The 26,818-nt window shown below is 44.4% G+C and overlaps 1 protein-coding gene across 1 annotated transcript; it reads left to right on the forward strand.

Annotated features, from left to right (window-relative positions):
- LOC146191179 (alpha-N-acetylgalactosaminidase-like) lies at positions 1–26,103 on the forward strand. The gene is made up of 8 exons (XM_084601654.1): positions 1–393; positions 1,850–2,024; positions 2,927–3,101; positions 8,631–8,725; positions 14,643–14,804; positions 20,214–20,411; positions 22,283–22,467; positions 24,634–26,103. Exons 1-8 carry the CDS (start codon positions 194–196, stop codon positions 25,013–25,015), a joined length of 1,572 nt encoding a protein of 523 aa, XP_084457780.1. The 5' UTR covers positions 1–193; the 3' UTR covers positions 25,016–26,103.
- The last annotated feature ends 715 nt before the right edge of the window (positions 26,104–26,818 follow it).

The raw sequence follows: 26,818 nt of genomic DNA on the forward strand, positions 1-26,818 counted from the left end.
TCCTCTCTTTGCGGGAGGCTTTCGATTTCTTCCTTGCCCCAGGGCGGGCGTCTGTGTTCTTGGCAGACTTTAACGCGCCGCAGATCCGACCGACGTTGCACCGAACGCACTTTCTGTTTCGCGAGTGTGCTGTGCCTTGCTTTCGCTGCTCCGTCGTCATCAAAGTTGCGTCCGCGCGCGCAGCGTCCAGTAGATGAGTGGGCCGCCAGCTGTGTTCACCGACATCGCCGCTGCGATGCGGCTTCTACTCATACCCCTCCTGCTGCTAGGAGCTTGGTCGCCTGCTTTGGGTCTGGAGAACGGGGTGGCCAGGACGCCACCCATGGGGTGGCTGGCCTGGGAGCGATTTCTCTGCAACACTGACTGCGCCCGTGAACCAGACAAGTGCATCAGGTCAGGAAACACTCGCTGGGCTGCTCCTTTCAGTCGTGCCTATTACGTTGTTAAAATCCGAGGTGCTTACTAGCGCACATCGTCGAGGCCAAGACGCTTTAGCAAATGGCGAAGGCCGAAGAGGAAAACATTGGAATCTAATCGTAACGAAATCTTGGCCCTTGAGTGGAGAAAGCGTTGGCAGCATTTTAATAGCTAACACCCTCTTTAATACGTGCCTTAAGACTTGATCCTGATAGTCATTTATTAACAACTCGTGCTTCCGATTATACGACCGGTATAAGTAGGATCTTAAATTTCTGTGAAAATTAATCAACACTGTTCACAGCCTTACATTATGTAGCATTTAAGTTTGTTTCTAAAATCATCCATTTGCCTGGTTACCGTTGGAAGCTGCTTCCCATGACGTCAGCGTTGACAGCTCAAAATTAATATTTTTCGCCACCTCTGTTGTCAAAGGCAGCCGTTGCCATGTGCAAAGAGGGTCATGAAGAAATCTTTAAAATACAATCTCGCCATGGGTTCAAAACTTAAGCGTGAAATTTCTTAACTAATTGCCAATGTTTTCTCTTATGGTATTCTTTCGAAACTGTTTTTAGAAATTCGCGTGAATTTTAATTTTGGACACACTGTAGACAATGTTTAGTACGCGGTTGGACAGTTTCAGATATGTGTCTGCTCATCTCCTTTGCACGCTCGTATACTTTTAACAAAGAGTGAACTTATTCTGGTAGTCCATATAGCGCAAATGTTGAAGGGTTGTAAGAAGTTTCTCGTTTTACTTGTTTGAAAGTGAATCTAGTGTTAAGGAATGCATCAGTGGTGAATGATTTGCTTTTCTTGAAAACGTGAGACTATGCACTAAATGTTCCACCTCAGGCCGCCATCCCCAATCGCCATGGAGTTTCGTGGCTGACCCCGAGGTCATGCACTCGACTCTTGTAACGCGGAGGCTGCAATTTAAATAAATCTCAGAGGGTCTAAAATAATCTGCAGCCTTCCTCATCTTTCCGTGTAAAGTTTCGCCCGACTGTCTAACCAATCGATCCATCAATCCATCCATCCTTAGGCAGTCAGTTAATCAGCCAATCAGTCTAGTGAAATTAGGCCAACTCAGGTCAGTTAGTTGGTCGGTCGGTTGGTCAAGCAGAAAAGCGAGCTGTCAGTGAATCAGTCAGCCAGCCAGTCTATCGATTGAATGAATACTTGTGCTATTAGGCGCATATAAAACCTCCATTGAAAGCCACATCGCCTTTAAAATAATGCTTTTCGAGACATAACACAATTCCTTTATCTTAACATTTCGGTTTCATCTGGCATACGCAAAATGAAACCAATGCCTTAAGATTATCACAAAGCTCCTTCCTTCAATTTCTTGATTCTCCAAATCCGATGAGCTAAATGAGAGCTCCGGGTCGCTGCTCTCGCTTCATATGTCTGATGGTTGGTGGTACAGTGAGCGGCTATTCAAGGAGATGGCCGAGGCTCTGGTGTCTGAGGGTTATCGGAACGTGGGTTACGAGTATGTGAATATCGATGACTGCTGGATGACCTCGGAGCGCGACGCCGCTGGGAGACTGCAGGCCGATCCCGCACGCTTCCCCAACGGTATAAAGCACCTGGCCGACTTCGTGAGTACTTGCAAACCGCTTTACGATCTTTCGCTTGGCGCTAGATTAACGGGCGTTCAGAGTATTACATAAGAGGGCGTAAAAACGAAGTGGAAGATGTTTCCAATGTGCCTGTGATATTGCATGTTGCCTGTGAAGGTGCAAAAACTATGTGATGCCTTTGTAATGTATCAAAGGAACAGGAAGCTTCACCTCTGATCCAGCCCTGGCTGTTTTGTGTATACTCTCGATGCTCGATGGTGAAAGGTAATTAGACCTCACCATTCAGTGTTACTTAATGCTTTGAGTAGACTTGCCCATTTGTACAGACTATTAGCTGCCTTTTACCAACCTCTTCAGGCATAATGGGATAAGCATCTCCTTCGAAAGCCTTCGATTGTACATCTTAATGTATGCAGGTCTTGTGGTATCGCAATGTGAATCAGTTAACGAGTTCAAGCTCTAATGGTGCAGTGCTATACAAAGAAATCGAACAATGTTGGATGCATTTGCGATGCAATCTTGATATAACGAAACTAAAATAATTACGAAATAAAACTGGCATTACAACGCTCAGATGAAACTCTTACGGCGCTCGCAGTTTAAGAGCGAACACAGTCTAAGAAAAGCATAAGAAAAGCCTAAGGATTAGCATTTAGGGGAGGCGATAAAGCGCAATTCATTCTGATTTGCGAAAAGCACTCACCGAACCTTCGAACCAGCGCTCAACTTGAAAAATGTCCGATTTCAGCTAACGTAACTCCTCTCAGTTAATATTCACGCATTAGGTGTCCTTGTCGCGTTTTGTTGAACTCTGATGTGCCGCATTTAAGCAGGAATCGCAAAGCTTACAGTGCATCTGTTAGTTCGTAATGCTTGGATTTTCCAATCGTTGCAATTCTCGGTTCATATGCGCATTTCAGATGCATGCACGGGGCCTGAAGCTGGGAATCTACGGTGATGTCGGAACCAAGACATGTGCGGGATACCCGGGAAGTTTCAACAGCCTTTACACAGACGCCCAGACGTTCGCCGCCTGGGAAGTGGATATGGTCAAGATGGATGGCTGCTACGCCGGGATCCGAGACTTCGAGAGACGTAAACGGTGTCTTTTCTCAGTCGCAGCTAAAACGAAACGTCTGAAGACGTTCAATGCTTTTATTACTGGAACTCTGTGGCTATGAATATAACGCTAATTATGACATCAATTTTGGTCAGGTTTGTCTAGCAGCAAGGGCAATATCGGTGTCCAATGTTCGACGGACTCACAGCATGGACTTGTCCTCAGCTTTTTAATAATCGGTTTACAGGAAAGGAAGGGAGCAGTATCTGTCACACCTTCTCTGTGGACACCTGGCATCTCTTTAAGGAAAGAGAGGGAAGTGGGAGAGGAAGTGGAAAAAGAAAAAAAAAAGGAGTTGTAGTGGAAAGCTACGGAGTAATTTCGACCACTTGGGGATCTTTAACGTGCATTGATATCGCACACACACGGACGCCTCTTCTTTTCGCCTCCATCGAAACGCAGCCGCCCGCGGTCGGGATCGAACACGGGTACTCCGGCACAGTAGTCGGGCTTCTTAACCAATGCGCCACCGCCGCGAGGCTCAGTTTTTTACTCGTAAAATGCGTGGAACAATAACATGTATTTTCAAACCGTATTCATACATTCGTAATATTGTACCAATGCCCTCCAATGTACACTATCGAGAGCACGTAAAAGTAAGTAGATATAATAACTATATAGTATGCCGTTCATAGAGTGCATATGCAAATTAGGGGAGTTGTCGAAGTTCTCTCGGTGGTCTTTCGAGTTGAGGCACTTTTCTTTCTAGGATGTTTCGCCTCGGTTTTGAACGAACGAAAGAAAGGTGTAGGCTTTCTTCACGACTCCCCCCCCCCCCCCCTCCCCCCCTCCCATGTCGCAGAACAAAAACGCTTCCGTGGTGGGTATAAAACTACTGAAGCACGAACACCGCAGAGGCTGCTACTGCGCGCTTTGAAATCTCAGCGAGACGTTTTTGGGTCAACGAAAGGGCGCCGCATATTCTTCATATTCTTCTGTCGGTACGCACGCTGGTGGTGTACTATGTGGGCCTATGTTAATAGCTTCAAGAGCATTCTCAGTGTCCTTGTTACAAGGCTCCGGCACAAATGACGAGGCTTGAATGTCGTGGCAGAATTCTGAAGGGTCGAGTATGTGGGTGGCCCTGTTCGCCTTTCTCCTGTTCGCTCTCTATGGGGAGCTACCGCGCGCAGTAATGTTTTCTTGTCTATCCTGTAACCTTTTTTATTTGTTATGTAAACAAACGCCCACTATTTGACCGTTTTGTCGAAGTGTAGCAGTAGCGAAGTATATTTGGCCCGTGACCACGTGAGTGACGCACCAAAATATACAATTTTTAATACCGCAGGCAAAAAACTATCTTAGCCCTGCTTAAGTGAAAATAAATTATAGGCAGAGGTGGAAGTACCACATTTTTTTTTTTCAGCTCATCGTGTCTTGGATGCCTGTCGGTCATTAGCCTTTTAACTGCTAAGCGCCAGATGCATGATGGCTTTAACGTTCCATTTAAAATTCGCCTGCTTATCACGCCGCAACAGTTAGAATTAAGATTTAAAAGAAGGAGGACAAACATCATAGGTTCCCGTATTCTTGAGTTGCATTCCGCTAATTGCGCTGTATATCACCGAGCATGAGCACATATAAGGCATAGCTTCAACCTTTTTCTGAAACACCGCACTGCTATTGGGCTGAAACGCGAACCTTTGAAATCATTTTCTTGCGCCCAACCCATGAGTGTTGTTGCTAGAGGAGCGCTGCTTGCACTACGCAGACAGTGCATAGCGCGCGTACTTGAGTATATACCGTGGATAGTGTAATATTTTACAGAGGGAGCGTAATGCAAATGCAAAGATTTAATTTTCATTTAGAAATGTTGGTCACTTCATACTAGTTCCCTACTGTTTTGATAACAAGGATGCATATTTTGTGCGGGGTTAGTCGAATAACACATAATATACATAAAACCGAGTGTGAACAGTGCCGCTGGAAACGGAATGAAATACGAAACGTACAGGACAGAGGTGAATCGATTACTAACAGAATATTTGCATTAATACTCGCTACTAGTGCAAATCTTCATAAAAAAACGAGCCAACATGGCGCTAGGTCACGGTGCCATAAAGTACAGCGATAAACATTCCATAGCTCTAAAAAAACAGCAACGCTAATCTTCAGTAAGGAGTCATAGCACAAGGTCGGGTAAAGCCGTTACTCCCTAATTATACGCATAGGAAAGAAGACGGAAACGAAAAAAAAAAAAACAAAAAAAAAACTTCAGTCATAATTCAGGACATGGGACGAGTGATAACATCATTTATAAATTATGGCCTTCAAATCCTGCCGCGCCGTCTATTCTTAGAGGTCACATAGAAGCGATACAAACCCGTCACACGACCTGACGGCGTCGCGAGGTTAAATCCTTCATCTCACGCAAACTGGATGCTTAATTCTTTTTTTTAATCATTTTTTTTTTGTGGCTCTTGACTAAGGGCCCACTTACGTTAGCTTTGTTCTTGTCTTAATTGAATAAAGTTTATTCACTCACTCATCACGATAGAATAGTAAGCTGCGTTGGTGCCGGCCTTGTTTTGGGGGCAGACGTCGAAGCAAACAAATAAAAACGGCGGACCTTATTCGAACCGCATGTCAATAATTCAAAAATGCTTCAAAAGCTGGGAACGTATTCGACTCGCTTAGAAAAACTTTGAAGGTACACCATTTGAACTTGCCGGCCAGATCAATAGGAAGATACTCGATTGCTGTTCGAATGTTCGCACGCCTTGCAGTTAGGCGGTAATAGGTTTTTCTGCTGCTGATTTTATTATGTGGAGTTACACTCTACGGTTCTCAACTATCCTTTCTTGAGGCGCAAAGCCCAGTCATCTGCAGCGTATTTAAGGCTGTAATTACTTTGTACTGAAATCCGCCCAATCTCGCCATAGTACCCTTCGCTAGGAAAAAAAAAACAACAACAGAAGCGTCAGTTAGAGGTCGAAGGGCTCTCGATGACACAAAATGCTGCAGGCTTTCAAATCGTGGCGCTAATGTCACCTCCCTCCCCCATTTCCGACAGGAATTTCTCTTTACAGGCATGTGAGCACGCCCACTCTTCTCTCACCATATGTTAAAAAAAAAAAAAATGGCTTTCATCTTCTCTTCCGCATACTTGGCTTTGCTCCATCCAAAATGCACATTAGGCAGTGGCCTTCTGTAAAGAATTTATGTATTTTCCGTTTTACAATTATGCTTATTTCGAGCTCCCCAAAATGATATAAAGTTAAAGTGTTGGGCGTAGCGACCTCTCAAAACCACAGGCCATAACGGTCACCGTTTCGTAATTGCGCAAGTGGAAGATAATGAAAGCCTTTGCATTCATTCAAAGCACAAGCATATCCAATGGGCGGAAATACGCATCCAAACACATAATTTCCGGTCATTTACTGTGAAGTCATTAATTTTTAAGGACAATCATTCATAGCGGCTCACGGCAAACACAGTCGCCTTCAGCAATGAAAAGTTACAGAAATGTTTCCTTCGTCTTTGGAAGTACACCATGGGCTTCATCGGCCGCATTGGTCCATCTTCAGGTCGAGCGCAACCGCTCTCACGCTGATGGATCAGAGCGTAATTCTGAACAGTTCGCCTCCTGGCCCAACCTCACGGATGCAGCATTTTTCTCGGGATATTATGCCTCACATTTCAGGATCGTCACTCGTGTAGACATTAAGAGGCTTTGCGAGAGTTCGCGAGTCTGCGTAGTATCTTTGTGTCGACCGCTATTTGCACATTTTTTTTTTTTCCCGCGTAAGAAGCGTTCTACTAAGGAAAAAGATGAAGCGCTTACAAGCTTTCAGCACTTACAGCTCACGGAGGCAGATGCCAGCATTTTGTAAAATTTTTAAATGTTTTCAATGCAAAATCGGCACGTGCCTTCGCAGTGCTTTCCGAAAGCTGCAAGAAAGCTATTCTGTTGTATGCACTGCCGAAAATTCTAGCAGTGGGTCAGCATACGCGCACGTTGTAAAGCGCTTAACCCGACAGATGGCGCTAAGAACGGCAATGCGGAGACACGTAAGCATACACGGCGGAGCTGGCGTTGTTTTTGTCCACTTCGCTGCCACGTGCCCGCGTCCTTCTGTAAACGCTGAAATGTTCCCGGGTAGTGCGGGTCGAGGTGGCGACGTGTGCACTTATTGGCTTGGCGACAAGAGCACGAAAGCGTGGCAAGGCGCCGCGAAGGTCGAATGTGATTTGCCGGAGCGTAGAGCATGTAGGCGCCGGGGTGAAGCTGTTCCGGAATGCTTACAACCGTCGGTGCACTGGTGCGTAGGCGCCTAATGCGTGTTGGTAGGCTTTACTCGACTCGTGCTGGCTAACACACGTTGCGCATACGTCAAACCCATTGATATCTGAGGGAGCAAAAAAAAAAAAAAACAAAAAACAATGAAGTGACAAAGCGGCAGGTGTTTTATGTCTAGGTTTTAGTTGGAAGATCAAGATCAAGGATTTCTTTGAAGATTTACTGAATATTTATTCGTCACTCCCAGTATTGGGCCCCGCCGCAGGTGGTACGGGTTGTTAGGGAGCTCGACTGCTGGGCTCAAAGGTGCGAGATCGAATCTCGGCCGCGGCTGCCGCTTTTCGGTGGAGGCGGAAAGCAAGGCACTCGTGTGCTGTGCGACGTCAGTGCACGTTAAAGAACCCCAGGTGGTCGAAATTTCCCAAGCCCTCCACTACGGAGCCGCTCATGCCTGAGTCGTTTTGAGGCGTTAAACCTCATAAAGCAAACAAAACCATACCAAATAGTGCCTCTTCACTGAAAGGGTGATTGTTTAAAAACAATGTTTCATCCATGAAGATATACGACTTGCTCTTTTTTGATATTTACAGATATGTGTAAACACTGTGGGAGATACGCTTGAAGCAGTGCCGACATCATGCTCGTTATAAAGATAATGATCAGAATATTAATTGATGGAAATAACTATAACTCAAAAGTTTGAATCGATATGTCTAGTACGCATTTAACTACCTAAATTTCTTCACATACACATTCACAGACCGCACCGAGATATCTCTCGCACGCTCTGAATTAAAATCTGCAAAGGGCAAGAAAAACAACTAGGTACAATATCTGCGCCGTTGAATCGGAAAGAAAAGCTGCAGTGTGGTGGTTAAGTGTGTCGGCTGTAATCCGCAAGAAAGCGGACATATAGGTCGGGCACTTTGAAGGAATCCGCCTGAAAGGACATAAAAAGCTTATAAACGCCGATTTCGCAGTATCGACCAACTCCTAAAATTCATTACTCAAGCCGAAAATTCTTAATGACTGCTCAGAGCATACTAAATTTTCCTTTGTATTGTTTTATATTTCAATAATATAAAGATCTTTATAATATAAACAAACATAAAGACAACAACTTTTTGTTGTTGTTTTTGTTGTTTCTCCAAAAGCTAAATTTTTGTTACGGTGTTGTGGTTTTATGCTATATACTTTACCATCTCGAAGCTTTTGTGATTGTAACTCTTTCTTGTTTTTCATACTTTCTCATGTCTTTTGCCAGTTTATTCGGAATTCAACAACGCGATCAACCAGACCGGGCGGCCAATGGTGTACTCTTGCAGTTGGCCCGCCTATGAGGTCCAGTACGGAATGAACGTGAGTTGGCATAGAGAAACCTCTGGAACCGGTGTCGGCTCCGTTGCTATATTCATGGAATTGAAATGTGTGGTGTTGAACATTAAAGCAGGGGCTTTAGCGAGATATACAATAATTGCTTATTTGAAGCTGTGTCTTGTGAAGACAGCTTTGCTAAACTCGCATAAATTAGGGCCCAAGGAATCGAAAGTTTGCACCATGATGCAACTGAAGTTGAAGTTGAAAGTTTATTTTCAAATCAAAAAACAACATACATGAATATACAGCGAGAGGTCCCATGGTACAAGACCGCAGATGGGACCTCTCATGGTAATAAATTTCGATAGGCAACTTAAAGAATAATATTATTGTAAGGAAAATTGTGGTATGAAGCAACACTGAAAATAAATAACGAACTGCGTAGTAAAAAGTGCATTGTCGACAGATTTAAATACCAAAATAAAATACAAAAAACGTACAAAAATACGAATTCCGCGACACAAAAGATAAATAACATAGAAATCACAAATTAAGAAGAAATATTTTTAATTTGAACTTGAACAAAGAAAGTTTGCTTAATGTCGAAATTAAAATAATTCCAAAATGATATGGACGGAAGTTGAAGGCATTGTTTCCCGTAATTAGTACTGACCTTAGGTAGTAGAAAATTATGACGTAGAGCGAACCGTGTAACGGTGTTGTTTTTGATCGTGTCGGGAGGAAAAATGCTAAGCGGGAGCGGATAGTTTTCTATAGTGGAGCTGATGGATTGCTAAAGAACAATCACTCCGACAGGCCCGCTTTCAAACACAGCTAAGTGAAGCTGATTGTGACATCAGCACCCAACACTTAATGGCACATGACCCCTCCTCCTCCTTCTCCCCCTCAGGTTTGCAACGACGGGATGGCATACAAGGTTTCCGGGTAAATAATCAAATGATTTTTCGGTCAAACGGAATAATATTACTTGGAACCATATAATAGATGCCAGAAAATTTGCGATCTAATTTATTCATGCTGGTTCATTGCTGCCAAGGTTCGCAGGCGGCAAGCATACGTGAGCTCGAAAGGATCGGGTAGAGGGGCCGTCAAGATAAGTGAAGTTGTACACACAGGACTACGCTACGCTGTCATGGTCTGCTAAGGGCAACCTAGTCGGTAGAAAACAGTCTTCTGTTCTCGCTTGTCCGAAAATTAGATTTTCAAGCGTGAAACCAAATAAGTTCAATGAGCGCTAGAGGTGCCTGGTCGGCCCGCCCGACCCTCGGAGTTAATGCGTTATGCTCGTGCTTTGCCGGCTCCGCCACCGTCTAGAGCACCTATGGACAGTTATCATTCTAAAAAGCAAGCTCAACATATATGTAGGCCTCACCGTAGACCTCAGTTAAGAAAATCTTTAATGCATGAAACTAGGAAAGCATGGTTATTTAAGCCGTTTGTTATAATTTCCTGGTTGCGAAATTATATTTCTCGGAATCAGTCTTCATCGTTATCATTAAACAATGAAGATGTGTCTGTGATGCCTTGTCATCCATTGGGCATTTCCATGTTCCCGTTGCTTTATTAAACTTTCACAGTAATAGCCAGCAGGGCGGAAGTCTCTTTGACGTCCGGGTATCCCTTTCTCCAATCTCTCTCTCAGCGCTACCTAAGCGAGGAGGTCCCGCATTGTGACCAGAATAATTACCCCTTTTATCTTCTTATATTAGGGTATGCTGTCAAAAAATAATTGGTTCACAGGAAGGGAAGGGTGCATTATTTTTCACACTTGTTTCTTTGTATATCTGAACCGCGCCGTAAGGGAAGGGAGGAGAGAACCTCTCGTCACATAAGGCTAGTATTTTATACTCAATGTCTGTAAATGCAAAAAACAGCCGAGTTGCATTTACAGATATTGATGAGTACAAAACACCAGCCTTATGTGACGAGAGGTTCTAGTTGACGCTCACACACCAGCCAACCTGCTTGAAAACTTTGGACTGCTTTCGAATCGGATAAGCCCTCTCAGTCTCAAACGTGGGGTATCGGAGTTCGCTATGTAAAGCGCTGGGTCCCTACTACATAAATACCGGGGGTCCATCCATTTCCCAATTCATCTGGCGCGAAATCAGCATGACGCCAGAATCAGACGAAAGCAACAAGAAAAAGGTCGATCACCAAATAAATGGAAGTTGAGTTACGGTCCCCAGTCTCAGATCGCATCTAACATTTTGTCAGCGTCATTTTCAGATAACAATGTTGAGAAATTAAGTTGCGTGACTTGTAGTATGCCTAAAGAAATGCATAGTGTATGCTTGGCAGCTTAACAATGTTACCTGAAACAAGGGGGGGCATGCATGGTACGTGTGATTTATGCCTTAAATGATTCGCATCTACTTATACCATTGGGGAAAACTACAGGCTTGATGCAGCTTGTACTTAAAATAAACGCTACCTAGTTCCCAAGTACTCTACAAGCTGTCACTCGCTGGTCATGAAGCGGTCATGAAGCGGGCGACAGCAAATGCAAATAGGGCCGCTAAGTGGTTTTCGTGAGAAGTTGCACTGACTTGGAATTCATATAATTCATAAAGCCTGATTGTGGTAGGTGAAGAGAATCAAGGTCATTGTTTGTATACAGCGGTTTCTTTGTGATCCTTCACCTCTATCAATTTTATTCTTGACTTGTTTGCACTTCGCACCATGAAAGTCGCAAAACGCTCTTCGGATCGATGCATGAGGCTAGAATAATAATTTTGCTTAACCTAAATCACGACAATGTCGAAGCATTAAGATCGAAATACTGCAATACTACAATGTAAAGAAAGAAACTAGAATATATTAGTATGCATTTCGTACAAAAGGCAGGTCAAGAAATTTCAAGTCTGACTATATAGTCCGCGAAATACAAAAATGCAAAACTTCACTCGCAACGAGGGCCAAATGGGTTCAAAGCGTACAGAGTTTAACGACTTAGCCTAAAATGAGGAGCGCAGACCAAATAAGTAATGGCGCCGTGAAGCCGGAACGCGAACCAATAACGTGACGAGGCGCCTCTTTACTCTCCTCCCGGTATTTTTATTTTGTGTCGGTAATATTCTGGTAACATTCCTTTAACCTCTGATAGCATGGCGCTATCAGAGGTTAAGTGCCGTCGCTCGATCATTTAAGTTTAGACTGTTTAACCCTGGGCTTTTTCGTTACTCAAGTTTTATTTGAAACTGTTTCATTACTGCAGGTATATATGAATTCAGAAATTAGTAACATGAAAATTTTTTCTGCCGTTTGCAATTAACGTAAATATTTGAGGTCTATTTGAAGTTAGCGTGTGTGGTATTTCTAGTGGCTCGACAAGAATAAAATGAAGAAACCTTAAAGAGATGATTTCCTTTAACGTTACTGTTTGCATAAACAACCATTATTAAATAGCACAAAAGATGAAAAGGTGCGATATCTAATTACTAGGAGAGTGGTACACTTAGTTTGTCATGTTTGGGCGACAGTTTATATCACTCATGCTTGTAAATGCCGAATGAAATCAATGTTAGTGTTGTATTCTGTAAGATTGCGAGATTTGCACATGAAGCCTGTTTGTTGCATGGATGTTTTTCGCTACTTTCCTAAATGTTCCTGTCTCAACTTGGCTGGCTATGTCACCATTACCCGCGGCGAAGACCTGCAGGCTGGCCTTATTCGATCGGTGTCGTAGAAGGCTACGTAAATTTTGATATTGTGTTTTTGCTGTCTACATTACACTGGAATTCCAAGTACCACTGGTAGATGAGCATGTGCGCATCATTTTGTGCACTCTCTCCATAGTTCCTTGCTCTCTTTTCAACTTTCTTCTTCCTTTTCAACGCTATTCTTTTTTCCCCATTCGTAGGGGCAGCAAATCGGTCCTTAACCTCTGGTAACCTGTACTGGTATTTCCAATATCTCTTTGCTTTCTATGTCCTCTTGACCCATATTGCATGGGGCTTAGATAAGCGCTTTAGCGCATCGGCCCCTTTAATTTTTTTTCAATTTTTTTTTTCTCTACATACGGGGATACAGGCAGAGCAACGGAGAAGACGGGAGCCGCATCGACCGGGTGGCAAAATATATATCAGTGGAGAACCACGTGTTCTCGAGCGGCAGTAACACACGCGAAACACGAAGTAGACCACATCGCACGGTCCACAATAGATGCGCCGCAGCATGCAATCTACTCGAGGCACGCGACAACAGCAGCCTTACGGCACGAAAAGAGAAGTTGCACGCTCAGCGCTAGTGTGAAGCGTATGCTATTAGCTTCTGCCGGCACGCCGCTGGTATGGTGGCAACAAAACGAAGAACAATGGCACACGGAAAACACCCCGCACGAGATTGCGGATGCCCTATAGAACAAACAATGCGTGAGCTTACAGTCGGATCGAGGAAAACTAGTTACTGGGGCAAACAAACCAGCAACGTCTTAAACATCAAGCTGAAGTAAGCCAACAAATATTAAAGCACGGCTAGATGCTTGGGTTATATGGAATATCAGCGAGGCTATGCGCAAAGTGTAGAAGCAAGTTGCAGTTAGAAATATCTTAACGACCCGGATATATAAGAAAGGTGGAGCGTGAGAAGGCTGTTTACTTGCTGCTTATTCGTGCGTTGTTTGGGAACCAAGGCAAATAATTAGACCGTGAGCTATTTAATGAAACGCGGACATATCTTCCAGAGAGAAACCGTCAGCCACGGAATTAGACCGTAGGCGTTCCGACTCGTAATGAAAGATATCAGCGCTGTTTATTTTCCGCGTGGAATACCACTTATCTTCCCTGTACTACATTTCAGCTTCGCTTGCAAGAATTTGTTCTTCTGCTCACTCTTCGCTACTCAATACTCCACTGCAGAAATTCGTAAACACAGGCGTGAGAAGCTGAGTGACGCTCACATCTGCCGGTGCGCCTATCGTAGCGTTAATTCCGCTTTCTTTAATCAAGCCTTCCATCTTCTTCCTTCGTTTATTTTCTACAAGAGGCGCAGAAGCAAATGCCCCAGCGTAGTCATTAGTGCACATGTTATCGCCTTCTGTGCGCGTGACAGCTTGTAAATGCAGGCAGCATGGTTTGCGAAGTTCGTCATGTGCGAAGTGTTAGGTAGTCTTGATGCGTAAGGTATATAGTTTGTGCGACTCTCCGCTTACTATGCTTTTAATGTTTCAACCTCCTTAATTTGCTCGGTTCGTATTTTTTGTCATCTGTCTTTTACTTCTTTCCTGTTACCCCTGCTTCCAGGGTAGCCCTAGGCCGTAGACTCTAATTAATGATCTGCCTCACAAGCTGTTTGTAGCACTGTGAGAAATGTACGAGCAACCTCACTGGAATTTTGGCGGCGTCATCGTAATAACCGTAAAGCTCTCGCCGGGTCGATTACGTCCCAATGGAGCTCAAACACTATCAGTTTTTTTTTTTCTTTTAGTTCTCTTCCATGATATTCGTGCTTCAGAGGTTTGTGGCAGTGGGCGTGGAAATATGTTCTGGGAAAAGAAACATCTGAACAGCCAGGAATGTTTCATATGCAGATGACAGTTTTATGCCCATGTTATTGAAAACTTGCGGGTCCCTTTGAGCCATTTGTCATCAAATAGCTCGGTATTGGCGTGACGTTTGAATTGCTATCCACTTCTAGATAAGACAGTCTCAAAGACGTGGTTTTAGTTATATGCCGTGACAATGCTTTAATAGAGTTTTGCCGTGTCTTGTGCCAAGATGCGTATGGCGTAAACAAGCACACCTTACTTATTTTCCTCCCGCGATCGAATGCCAGTCTCAGAAATGCCCAGGTATATGACAGGCGTATATTATATTCCTGTTTCTAGGTTGTGTGTATGACCATGCATTAGATTAGTACATATAAGCAAAGCCTGCACAGAAAATATCCTGCATCCGTGAGTCTGGCGTCATTTCTCTTTTTCCCTCTGCGTTTACAGCCAAACTATAAGCTTATCGGGCAGCACTGCAACCTATGGAGAAACTACATGGACATAGCCGACACTTGGCAAAGCGTCGAAAGTGTCATCGACTACTACGCGGCAAACCAGGACACGCTCACGGCAGCCGCTGCACCGGGACGCTGGAATGACCCTGACATGGTGAGTTACTGCGACATTGCTTACTAATTGTAAGTTAATTTATTAATGAGAAAATGTGAATAATGAGAAACCTGATTACTATGAAAGAAAAACAAAGACGAGAAGCGAGATACGTCGACAGGAGTGTTGAGAATAAGGCTTCGGGAATGCGAGATACTTGAAAAAATAATGCACAAAGCATGTATCAGTCTTTATCCAGATTCATCATCATCATCATCATCATCATCATCATCATCATCATTATTATTATTATTATTATTATTATTATTATTATTATTATTATTATTATTATTATTATCATCATCATCATCATCATCATCATCCTGATTATACCCACTGCAGGGCGAAGGCCTCTCCCATATTTCTCCACTTAACCCTGTTCTGTGCTAGCTGCATCCACTTGACTCCTGCGAACTTCTTAACATCATCCGCCCACCTAACTTTCTGCCGCCCCCTGCTACGCTTTCCTTCCTTTCCAGATTCCTATCCAGATTAATTTAGTAATTATCAAAAATTTTAAGCATAACATGCTTTTAGGTCTCGCTGTCAGCGCACTGCCGGTGACCTTGGCGCCAGAACGGAGGGAGAACATGAAGGTCAAGCAAATGACAAAATGAAGGTCAACCGAAACAAACTTTAGTGGGTCGCGCCGTGGCGCCTATATGCTGCGCTGTCGCTGGAACTGCGCATGCGTCTACACGTGTCGTCTTAGTGGCGTCGTGAACCAAGCCAGAGCTCGGCGCATGCACATTGCTTGTGACATGTGAGCGAAGCGGAAGCTCCGTGTTTGTTTTACAATCTGCTCGCCCGAACGCATGCATGCTGGAAACTGTGCTCGTGCTGCCCTTATTCGATTCGTACCGAATAAGGGCAGCACGAGCACAGTGCTGACCTGTCGTAAAGAGCAGTGGCCTGTGGTAGGTAAAGGGGAAGGTAGTGGTCCTGGACATTGTGCTCTACTAACTGAGGGACGCTGCGGAGGGATGGCTGTGTCTAGCCGAGACGAAACACTGCCTTGCAACAAGGTTCAGTCTCTAGACTATGCTTCGCCGGCAATGCAAAGCAATTCATCCTCACGCCTCCTCTCTAGCACGAGAGACAGACAGATAATATTAACGCGGGCGAAGTCGACGTGGGCTCTGCCGAAAACATCCTATTATTTGTAGGAACGGGGCGATTAACGCTAGTCGGCATTGCCGACGTTTTGAAACTATACATTGAAATTTTGTACATATTTTGCAATTGTTTTTCGCGAAGGGCTTAACATCACTACAATGATCAATATATTTGCAGATTTTTCTTCGGTAGACGTCTAGGGTTTTGCTATCAATTTTCAAAAACGGCCTCATTGCTTTCTTTATGTTCTTATTATGCTTATGTTGTTTATCTTATTTGTTCTGAGGGCAGGACAAAAAAATTGATATTTATCAGAAACTTATACAGTTTCTGTGAATACGTTCATAATAATGAATATGTTCGTCTAACAATAATTCATTGTTGCAACACAGTTGCGAAAAGACGCACCCCATACATTGGTTTTCGGTGGAAAGTCTTAACTACACATTGTGAGTGCAGGGCAAACCTCAGAAGCAAAATTTGCTATGCATCACATATTTACACCATTTATAATTATAACAAAAATTATTTGTTTTTCTATAGAAGTTTAACTATTCAAGAGCAGGAGGAACTTTAAATGCGAATGTTTGCGACACATCGGAGATTACAGCATTCCCATTAACGCGTGCATAACCGCATCTTATTAAATTCCACGCGTGCTTCACGATTGCAAGGTGTCCCAGAATCTTGGAATTTGAAAAATCTCGGGCATGCATTTCGGGTTAGTCCTTATACTTGGAAATCGAACACATCGGTGCCATTGAATTTTTACTCAACACGCTACTCTGAGGCCACGCATTCCCTCTCGCACGGCTTGTTTAAAGCGGGATTTCATGTGTGTTGGTGATGTCTCAAATAGTGTGGCCGAATTCAAATGCATGCCAGAGAGATGCGAGAATAAAGCGGCACAAACAAAGTGATTAGTGATTAGTGACTAAGCGAGCAGTGAAGCGCCTATGAGGAACCGCGAGGGGAGAGCAGAGGACGGGAGCCATTAGCACTGCCGCTTCAGCGTCACCCCAATTTCTTTAAAGGGCTTTCATTCCTCTCTCCGCTTTAATTGGAACAAAATTTGTAACACCATTAACGGCACACTAAATCAAAAAAGAACCTGGCATTTACTCAGAGAACTACTCGGGCCTCAACCGGCGCCTGTTCCCACTCTCGAGAAGCACTATTCTCAACTAGGCGCGGATGCCTTAACAGCCCAACTCCGCGATCTCTACATTCCTCCTCCCTTACCCAGCCTTTATACTCCGTACACTGGTGCTTCCAATGTAGAACTCGATCAGCCGTTTACCCTCTGGGATCTCGACTGGGCGCTAGAACAGCTAAAGCGGAAGTCAGTCCCAGGTGAAGACCAGATTACATACTCACTCATTCGAAATCTCTCTGACAAGGACAAAGAACATTTTCTGAGCATTATAAACTTACATTGGGAAGAAAGCACACTCCCAGCATCTTGGAAACAATCACTTATAACCCTACTTCCAAAGCCAGGCAAAAAACCTGCGCTTAAAAACCTCCGCCCAGTTTCTTTAACATCATGCCTGGGAAAAACCATGGAGCGGATGGTGCTCAATCGGCTCGAGACTCATCTTGAATCTATAGATTTCTTTCCCCCTCAACAAATTGGTTTCCGAAAAGGTGTGTCTACTCAGGACCTATTTTTTCTCCTCATGCACGAATTTGACCCTCCGCCCACTTCCCAGATCCAAGCCATAGTGGCCCTTGATGTGCGAAAAGCTTTTGATAACCTTGCCCACGATCGTCTATTAAACATCCTTGCCTCTACTGGCTGTGGTCCAAAGATGTATGGCTACCTCACAGCATTTCTCCGCGACCGTACGGCCAAGTTCCGTCTCCCCGATTCGATATCTGATCCTTTCCCTCTCACACGTGGTACTCCTCAGGGCGCTATTCTGTCACCCACCCTTTTTAACCTTGCAATGGCTCCCCTATCTCGTACTTTAGCGTCTATCCCAAACCTAAAACACACATTCTATGCAGACGACCTTACTCTTTGGTGCACTTCTGGGTCTCCTGGAGCAGTAGAGGAGACCCTACAGCAAGGTATCGATGCAGTCGTTAGTTACCTTGATAAAGTAGGGCTATCTCCCGCACCTGAAAAATCTGAATTGCTGCTGATTGCAAAAACTCGCTATCAACGCCAACATAACCAGCTGATCAATCTCACAATGGCAGGTCACCCCATCCCTCGTGTACCATCCTGCCGGATCCTCGGACTTCATATCCATGAGTCAACCAATCAGGCCAATGTATCTACAACCGTTAAAGTTTGTAATCAGCTTACGCATCTAGTTCGCCGCATAGTCAATAAGCACGCCGGGCTACGCGAGGGTCAAGTCAGGCAGCTTGTCCACGCATTAGCACTTAGCAAAATTTTATATACGATTCCTTACCTTACACAAAGTTGTCGCCAAAGACATCAGATTGAGGTTGCGCTTCACATATTGTACAAGGCCGCCCTTAACGTCCCTGTACATACGTCCACGGAGCGCCTATACTCTACGGGGCTGTTCTTGCCCCTGGGAGACCTCATACAACAACATCGCGACCGGCAAATGGCACGTCTTTCTAGCACCAAACAAGGACATTGGATACTACAGCAGGTTGCACTCAAACCTATTGACCTCCCTATAATTACCCTTCCTTCTTCGCTCCCGGATAACCTCAGAATAATCCCCATTCCAAAAAACGTTGCACCCGACACTAACACAGGCAGACGTTCCGCTCGCGTTTCCAACCATGTTCACCCTACAGACTCCACGATCATCTACACAGATGCATTTGGATCGGCTGCTTACTCAATTCACAGCTGTAGCGATGTAGTGACGCATACCCTCGGTCCTTACATAGATCCTCCTCCTACAGCGACTCTCGAGACCCTACCAATAGTTACCAGTATTCAAGACCTCGCACAAGCACCCCCTAACCCTTCAGGATATACCATATACACTGATTCAATACAAGCTATACGCGCCATTCACACGGGTCACATTCCTGAAGAACTACACGATGATCTACACAGAGCTCTTACCAAACTACGTCCCCACACTGTAACACTGAGGTGGATTCCTGGTCACGCTGGAATCCCAGGCAATGAGGTAGTGCATCGCCTCGCCCGCGAACTTCAACACCGGGCGCCTGGGATTCCCTGGCCTTATCCACCAACGTGGGACACTACTCTTCACTACAAAAAAGAAATCAACGTTCACTACGACAACATAAGAGAAACTCTCCGTACACTTCCTCTTCCTGATAAATCTCTCACTACCACGCAAATCCGCATTATTAGACGCATACAACTAAATACACTGCTTACTCCTGCCCGATCTTTTTCTATACAGAATCATACATTCCCCTGCATGCCCAAATTGCCCAGAACACTATGCAAACTTGGAGCATTGCATCTTTTCATGCCCTGTCGCCCTCCAATCTCCTCACTTTCCACACCCTCCTCCCCCCACGTGGCGGGCTTGGTTAGCCTCTGACCAGCTGCAAGATCAGTTGGCCTTGGTGACCCTGGCCCAGGACATTCTGAACGCTTAATGAAATGCGTTAAATAAAGTTGTTTCCTCCTCCTCCTCCTCCTCCTCCTCCTCCTCCTCCTCCTCCTCCTCCTCCTCCTCCTCCTCCTCCTCCTCCTCCTCCTCCTCCTCCTCCTCCTCCTCCTCCTCCTCGTGGACAAATTAATTTTATGGAGACTGAATTTTCAATTCATCAACTGACTATCCAGACCCAAAGTTGTGTTCCTAATTACAAAACAGAGCTAGTGGAGAGCGTGCAACACTCTCAACTCACTCCCAACTCTTTTCTAGTCATTAGGCAATTTTACATGATTCCTAGTTAAGTTATATGTTTTAAATATGCGGCCTGAAAATCTTATTTCTTGCACTCCGTTCCATCTTCATCGATGTACCGAGAGCTGCCTTGACACAACCTATACGGCAGCAGAAATGACTACGAATAGAAAGAAGCACAGAAGGTTCCTCCAAGAATATTTGAGAGCCGGTTCAGATTCTCTTTTGTTTTAATTTTTTTTAGGGGAAGGAGGAATACATGATTTTTTTCTTATTTATTCAGAACCATCTGCCTCTGAATTTCAATCTGGCTCTTTTTGTTTCTTGCCTTTAACTGAGCTGTTTCTCTCAAAGTTTTGCTGAATACCTTCCTCTGGTAAGTGAAGTATGACTTTCTGACATAAACCTGCGAAATATATGACAAGCGATGAGCGTAATGACCTCGTATATCCGTATATTCTTCGTAAAGCTCGTCATCGGAAACTTCGGCCTGAGCTACGACCAAAGCAAGGCCCAGATGGCGCTGTGGGCAATCATGGCCGCCCCCTTGCTTATGTCCAATGACCTGCGTCGCATGCGACCGGAGTTCAAGCAGATCCTGCAGAATAGGGCCATCATCGCTGTCAACCAAGATCCCCTAGGATTTATGGGAAGGAAAGTACAATCGGCAAGTATTATTCAGATGTTTGCCAGTGTTCACTTGCTAGAATCCCTCACTTCTGCCTTGCACCTTTAAGATCTAGAATCAGCAGAGAAAGTCCCAGTATACGGAAATAGCAAAGTTCAGATGTCTTTTGCTCATTCCGTATACGTGGCATGGTTGTCATGATCATGACACGTTTTACTTCTCGCTGTTGTTTGTCCACTAGCCATGCTGGTCAGCGCGATAAGTGCCACGTGGAAGCTACAACTCCGACATGATACAGATTTGGTCGAGCGAGCGGATTTTTTTGCTTCACCCAGCAAGTGCTCGTTTACGGACGTGCCAATATTCACGTAACTTCCTTTTATTGCTGTTTAGTAGTCATCGTGTAAGGCTGCTGAGGAGCCATTCCGTTCGTCTTAACGTGGCCGCACTTCGACGGACGTGGAATGGCAAGCCGCCCACGCACTGAGGTTTCGGCCTACACGGCCTAAATATTCACAGCCCTCCACTAAGGAGGGTCTCATAGTGTTCTGCTTTGACGTTAAATGTCCTTAATTGAATTCCGTATTGCATTATTTTGCCCTTTACGAAACGAAAAGTTTATTGTTTAAGTCGTGCACAATAAAATGACAGGTACTATAACTTTGATTGTTGAATTCACCCACCACCATACAAACGGTCTCTAATAGCAATAACAACGGAACTTAGTTATTAACTAGCAAATTAATTCGAATTGTTTCATTATATCCCATCCCGTTTGCATTAGTTCTCTTTGGCCTTATGATCACATATTCGGGTGCGTCTTCTGCGAGGAGGAGCGCTTCTCGTCTACGTTTCTTTAGCAGTTTAAACTATTCAGCATTCATGCCGAAAGCAAATTCTATCTGCTCTCTCATCCCGTTCAAAAACGAGTGTATGATTTGAGAGAAGCGGCTGTTTATTGTACGCCGCATCAAGACTCGCGTGACAGGGCTTAGCCGTGTCTGCTGCGATGGTAGTTTCATAATCTCACTCTTAAAGGTTCTGCTCATCCTTGAACTGCACGTTTACGCACAGAAGCAGCCAGGAAAGGCATATACATACATTTCCAGGGTCAAAACGAAAAATATAGAGTAAACGTTTTCTCCCTCCGTTGAAGACAAGTGAAATCAATCATTCCAGGAATAACATATCCTCGACCTCCTTTACAGTCTGCGTTAGCTCGCTCCAGTCGTATACAACTTCAGTGTGAAAATAGCGCAGTTACTTGGAAATGACTGTGATGGAGGCGCAGGAGCATGCTATGTTAACTCGAGATAAAGGTTAGTGACACTATATCATATTGAATTGAAAAAGGACAAATGCCTTTTGCGGAGGACTGTAACAGAGACACTAAAGACGCTCCTGATTACACATTGCAAAACAGGGCGAACAAAATAAAGACTAAAAGGAATAAAAGGACGCCGTGTGCGTTCATGGTGCCTTCTCATATGTTTTCATCTCCGCTTCTTCGGGCTACTTTGCAATAGCTTTGCATCCAGTTTTCTGTTCTTGTATACATCTTATACATCTGAACGCACTCAGATGAATAGGGAGATTGAGCTCTTGCATAAATGAGAGCTAGATATTTCCAGTACCTCTAAACGTGACACAAGGACAAGATGAAGAAACAGTCACGGCATCAGCGACAGCGCACATAGTTGCACAATCGCCGTGGTGTGTTTCTTCCCTCCGCCCACGCCCTCCGCGTAAAGGTATAGTGCCAGCTTAACTCCAGTCGATATACATCGATGCGATCGACGGGACCCGTGCTAAATGAGACATGTCAGTGAAAAAATAAATGTGAAATCTTTAGCATGACAATTTCAACATTTATTATTATTATTATTTTTTTACCTGTTCATACTACGCAGCAATATGGCGTGGAAACCTGGACCCGGCCAGTGACGCCCGTGGTGGGCGAATCCGGTTACTCGTTTGCGGTGGTCTTCTTCAACCGCAACACCATGGGCGATACCCGCGAGCACGGTGCGCAGCTCAGGACGCTGGGTCTCGTCCATCCTCCGGGATACCGTGTGACCGACTTATACGAAAATAGGTATATACCACTTTGTCCAATTCTATCGCCCAACGCGAACAGGTGCCGCCTCTACCGAAGATGTACCACTGAGCGATAGATCTAAACGCAAAAAGAAGGCGCTTGGATTGATCAGTAATGTAAATGTATGTGATGTGAAGCTGGCAGCTGGACATTGGTGATAAAGTGTAGGGTCGCGAGAATAATGCGAGAAACGAGAAAGAGCGAGAGAAAGGGAGGGAGAGAGAGAGAGAAACGAAACAGCGAAGCGCGATGAGCCCTAAATTACGCCCTCTGTCGCCATTTGCTAGTAGTAAAACATAAACACAATATACGAGGACCAAATTTTGTACATCATGAGCCAGAGTTAGCAGGCTAAGATTTCTACGCAACCTGTTCACTTTTGTGCGTCGTTTATCCGCACAATTATAAACTTGTTCGTATTGTGCGTTAAACTTAAACATAGTTTGATGCAGCGATTAATAGAACACCATCGGAAGGCGCAGTAAGGATCGCGATACCGACTGAGCACTCCATGGGGTAATCGCAAATATACTACATGACGACACAGATGGGAACGCTTCCCGGTAAAGAATAAGATTATATACTTCGTCTTATCTGTAAAGTTAGAGCCAAGGTTTCGGATTCCTCGGCCTATCAATTTTCAAAAATATTGCTACATGTAGTCATTAAGATAATAAAGTTTTAGCCAAGCCTTTAAACTGTTTACAATGTAGAAAAATCGCTAATTAGTGCACTGGCAGTAGTGGAAACTTTATCAGGATCTTTACTTTTGTCGGCGTAATGCGACCCGGTCTTATGTGTGCCTGTACTTACGTAAGAAAAAGTCAGAAACCTGACGCTGCCAGCAGAGGGTATATTAGTAATTATTTTCCTTTCCACATATGGAATTATTAGTTTTATGCCTCACTGATTTTGCTCGATTCGCTCCTGCAAACTCCTTGGAGCTCGGCTTTAGTTACGTTGCGAAAGTCATTTAACTTAGGCCATAATCTAGTCGGCAAACAACCATTTCACAGCATACGTTTCTATTTACAATCCTTACAAACTAGGCAGCGCTCAGGTGTCTTGAGACAGAGCTGCTTTTAGCAGGCAATATTACTCCGCATAAAGAGACATGAGAGAGTCGCTTTCGATTTTCGTAACCTTTTAAAATTGAGCTAGACGACTTATGAAAGAAGACTTTTGCCCTAGTCACACAATGTTTTTCATATTTAGCATCAATTTTGAACAGCCTCGGGCGCATCTTGTGTATGACTCGAACCTATACGAGTGAAGCACTGGAAGAACACGGTATACGGAAAAATTTAAAGCTCTGCCCTGCGAAATTTGCATGGTCAGTAATGTTTGAGGGAAGAAGCCCATTACTTGATTTTAAGCGAGAAAATTTGCCATCAATTTTTGAGATTATCAACTTAAAAAATGTGCGCGAAGAGCTTAACTGGCATCTGAGGTTAGTTATGTTGATAAATTTAGCGGCTCGCGCGTGTGTGTGTGTGTGTGCGTGTGCGTGTGCGTGTGTGTGTGTGTGTGTGTGTGTGTGTGTGTGTGTGTGTGTGTGTGTGTGTGTGTGTGTGTGTGTGTGTGTGTGTGTGTGTGTGTGTGTGTGTGTGTGTGTGTGTGTGTGTGTGTGTGTGTGTGTGTGTGTGTGTGTGTGTGTGTGTGTGTGTGTGTGTGTGTGTGTGTGTGTGTGTGTGTGTGCGCGCGCGCGTTTCTGACATGTGCACTGGCTCGTACATTGCATTGTAGAGACCCGACCACGCCTGTCTAGGGCACTTCCGTGGTGTAGTGTGGAGTAAGCAAAGCAATATTCTGGAGCTTATAAAAACTTTCACTAAAAATGCGTGCACTCGACACCTCCACACATCTTTCTCGCAAAGCAGTTGTGATAACTTTTGTTTTTCATTTGTTCCGCAGTACACCGCATGAGCAATTTACACTAGTGTGACTGGGTCCGCATATGTCCATGTAATGCGAATGCCATACGGACGTAATCGCCTATGAGATATCAATTGTTATCAATCGCCTCATATCTTTTCAAGAAATTTCTCGGATCTTTGTCTTAATGTAACAGCATAAAGCTTTTCTGATGCTAGAGGACCGAATGAACCGCCGCAATTCAATCTATGCTGTTAATGCACGACATTCCGTATGCTCGCCGCGCAGGTTTCTGGGAGTATTTCGACCTGACGATTACCTAGTGGTGCGGGTCAACCCCGCGGGCGGTGTCGCCATGGTCAAGGCTGAGGCCATCCAAGCGTTACCCGCCGCTCCCAACGCCGTCGCACGGTTCCAGTCGGTGCGGTTTGGCACGCAGCCAGAGCTCCCGCCAGGCGCAACTGTCGGCTTGACAGGTCGCAGCGCCGTGCCCGAGCCGGAACCCGAGCAACAGTTGTCGCCATCTTCTGGCCTGCAGAGGATCGGCGCTGGAAGCGTCCCTCTAGACTTTGTGGTGGGCGCCCAGACTCCGGCTCGGGTGTTCCCCAGCCACTTCACGAGGGCAGCGCCGTCCCTGAGACGGCGCGCGAGGAGGAAGCCACCGACGTAGCATTTCGCTCTAATTTCTTTTTTTTTTTTTGTTCGTCTCGTGCCCGTTTTTGATCTCCTGAAATCTTTAGCAGCTGAGTGAAAGAGCGGGAGAGCTTCTCGTTTAGGCGTAGAAAGGTTTTGAGATATAGCACAGCTTTTGTTATTAATGTCGGATGGAATCAAAACTGACTTTTCGTGATCTTGGATTATGAGCGAACCCTACTCAGAAACTTTATTTTATGTTATCATTTAATATTTCTTTGAAAAGCAGGAAATTGCAATAGAAAGGCGCTGCTTGGAAAATAAAAATATATACCATTTCTGTAATGATAAAAAAAAAAAAGCACCACTGCCAAACTAGCTTCATTTCAAAGAGGCAAACATTGTGTCTGAAGTGTGCACGTTCCTCTTCGCAGTGCTGATTTGCATGTGGACCTCAGACGTCCCCAAATAAGTTAACAGTAGTTATGGCATTGCATATTTGTTTTTGAAAAAAATTAGTCGTAAAAGTGCCGAACCGACATAGAGGACTGTACAGAGCGCGTGTCTTCGCCTTGTGGTGCACCTTGTTTAGGTCTTCTTGCCCTCATGTATCTCCGTTGATGCCCGCAATCGATTTGCCTTTAATCTGTGTTTTGGAACCGGGTTAAGTGGAGAAATATGGGAGAGGCCTTCGCCCTGCAGTGGGTATAATCAGGCTGATGATGATAATGATGATGATGTGTTTTGGAATGCTGCCATATTCTGATCAGGATCTCTACTATCTGACCCAGCATCGAAGACCTGTGCTTCTTACACACCCTGCAATTTTGTCTTCGCCAGAATTAACCCTTGTATGAAATAAGTTCCTTCAAAATACGTAAGTGTTCCCTTGATGCCATGAAAACTCAACTTTAGCGCAATCCAGCACTTCTCGGCAGCGAAGGAGTAATCACTTGGCGTAGTAATGATGAACGAGATACATGTTGTACAGGTATTGATATTTTGCTTCGTTTGCGCTTTTATTCTTTCTTTCACTTTCCGCGTGCGTAAGTTCCTTTTCAGGAGCAGCAGGCTGCCCCTGGTACCAGTTTCAGATGTCAGCTGATTGTTTAATAAAAGCTTTAACTCATTTACTTGCTGATTGAATTACTCGTCGAAACAGTGGTGCAGCCATCAGTGTAAAAAAAAAAAAAAAGAAATGAAGAAGAAGAGCAAATGTGTCACTCTAGACCAGGCGAAAACACGTTAAGAACAAAGCTGCTTTGTCGTTCTGGCGTGCTCACACACTCTACTGATAAACACAGACAATCCATTTATACGTTACCTACATTAAAACCAAGTTCAAGCTGATGAAAGAATCTCAAAAGGAACAAAGTAATTTATACCTTTCCGGCTTCACTAAAATATCGCAATGATGTCAATAAATAGGATGTAGGACAACCAATGAGGAGATATATTAAAGTGAAAATTTGCAGTGGCTAATTTACTTCACTATTGGAACAATTAAGCGAAAGTCACGCCGATTTTGTTATTCCGGGCCTGCTGCTCGACCTTGAACACGCGTTCAACAAGCGATGGAAAAAAGAAGAAAATCAAAGGAAAAGCAGTTGGCCGAGTCAAACACTTCTAAGCCTCAGAAAATTGACCCAGTAGCCCGCACAGTTATTTTTAGTATCACAAAAACTGCTCCTCATTTTCGTGCTGGGGCCTCTGTCCTGACTTCCAGCTTGGAGGGCTTTTTTGTTCTTTGCATTCGTCCATGCATGTATCTCCTTCTGGAATTATTATTCTGAACGCGTTAAAAATTAAAATAAGCTACACCGATTTCGTACAAATGAAA

Source organism: Amblyomma maculatum, chromosome 4 (assembly GCF_055883805.1).
Source record: "Amblyomma maculatum isolate TAMU_Amacu chromosome 4, ASM5588380v1, whole genome shotgun sequence".
In the NCBI taxonomy this organism is placed as follows: Eukaryota; Metazoa; Arthropoda; class Arachnida; order Ixodida; family Ixodidae; genus Amblyomma; species Amblyomma maculatum.

Excerpts from the sequence above, each read along its gene's own strand:
- LOC146191179 (XM_084601654.1), top strand. The coding sequence starts at position 194 with ATGAGTGGGCCGCCAGCTGTGTTCACCGACATCGCCGCTGCGATGCGG. Across the intron at positions 3,102-8,630 it reads GATCCGAGACTTCGAGAGAC|TTTATTCGGAATTCAACAAC; the intron begins GTAAACGGTGTC and ends GTCTTTTGCCAG. Across the intron at positions 20,412-22,282 it reads TGGGAAGGAAAGTACAATCG|CAATATGGCGTGGAAACCTG; the intron begins GCAAGTATTATT and ends CATACTACGCAG.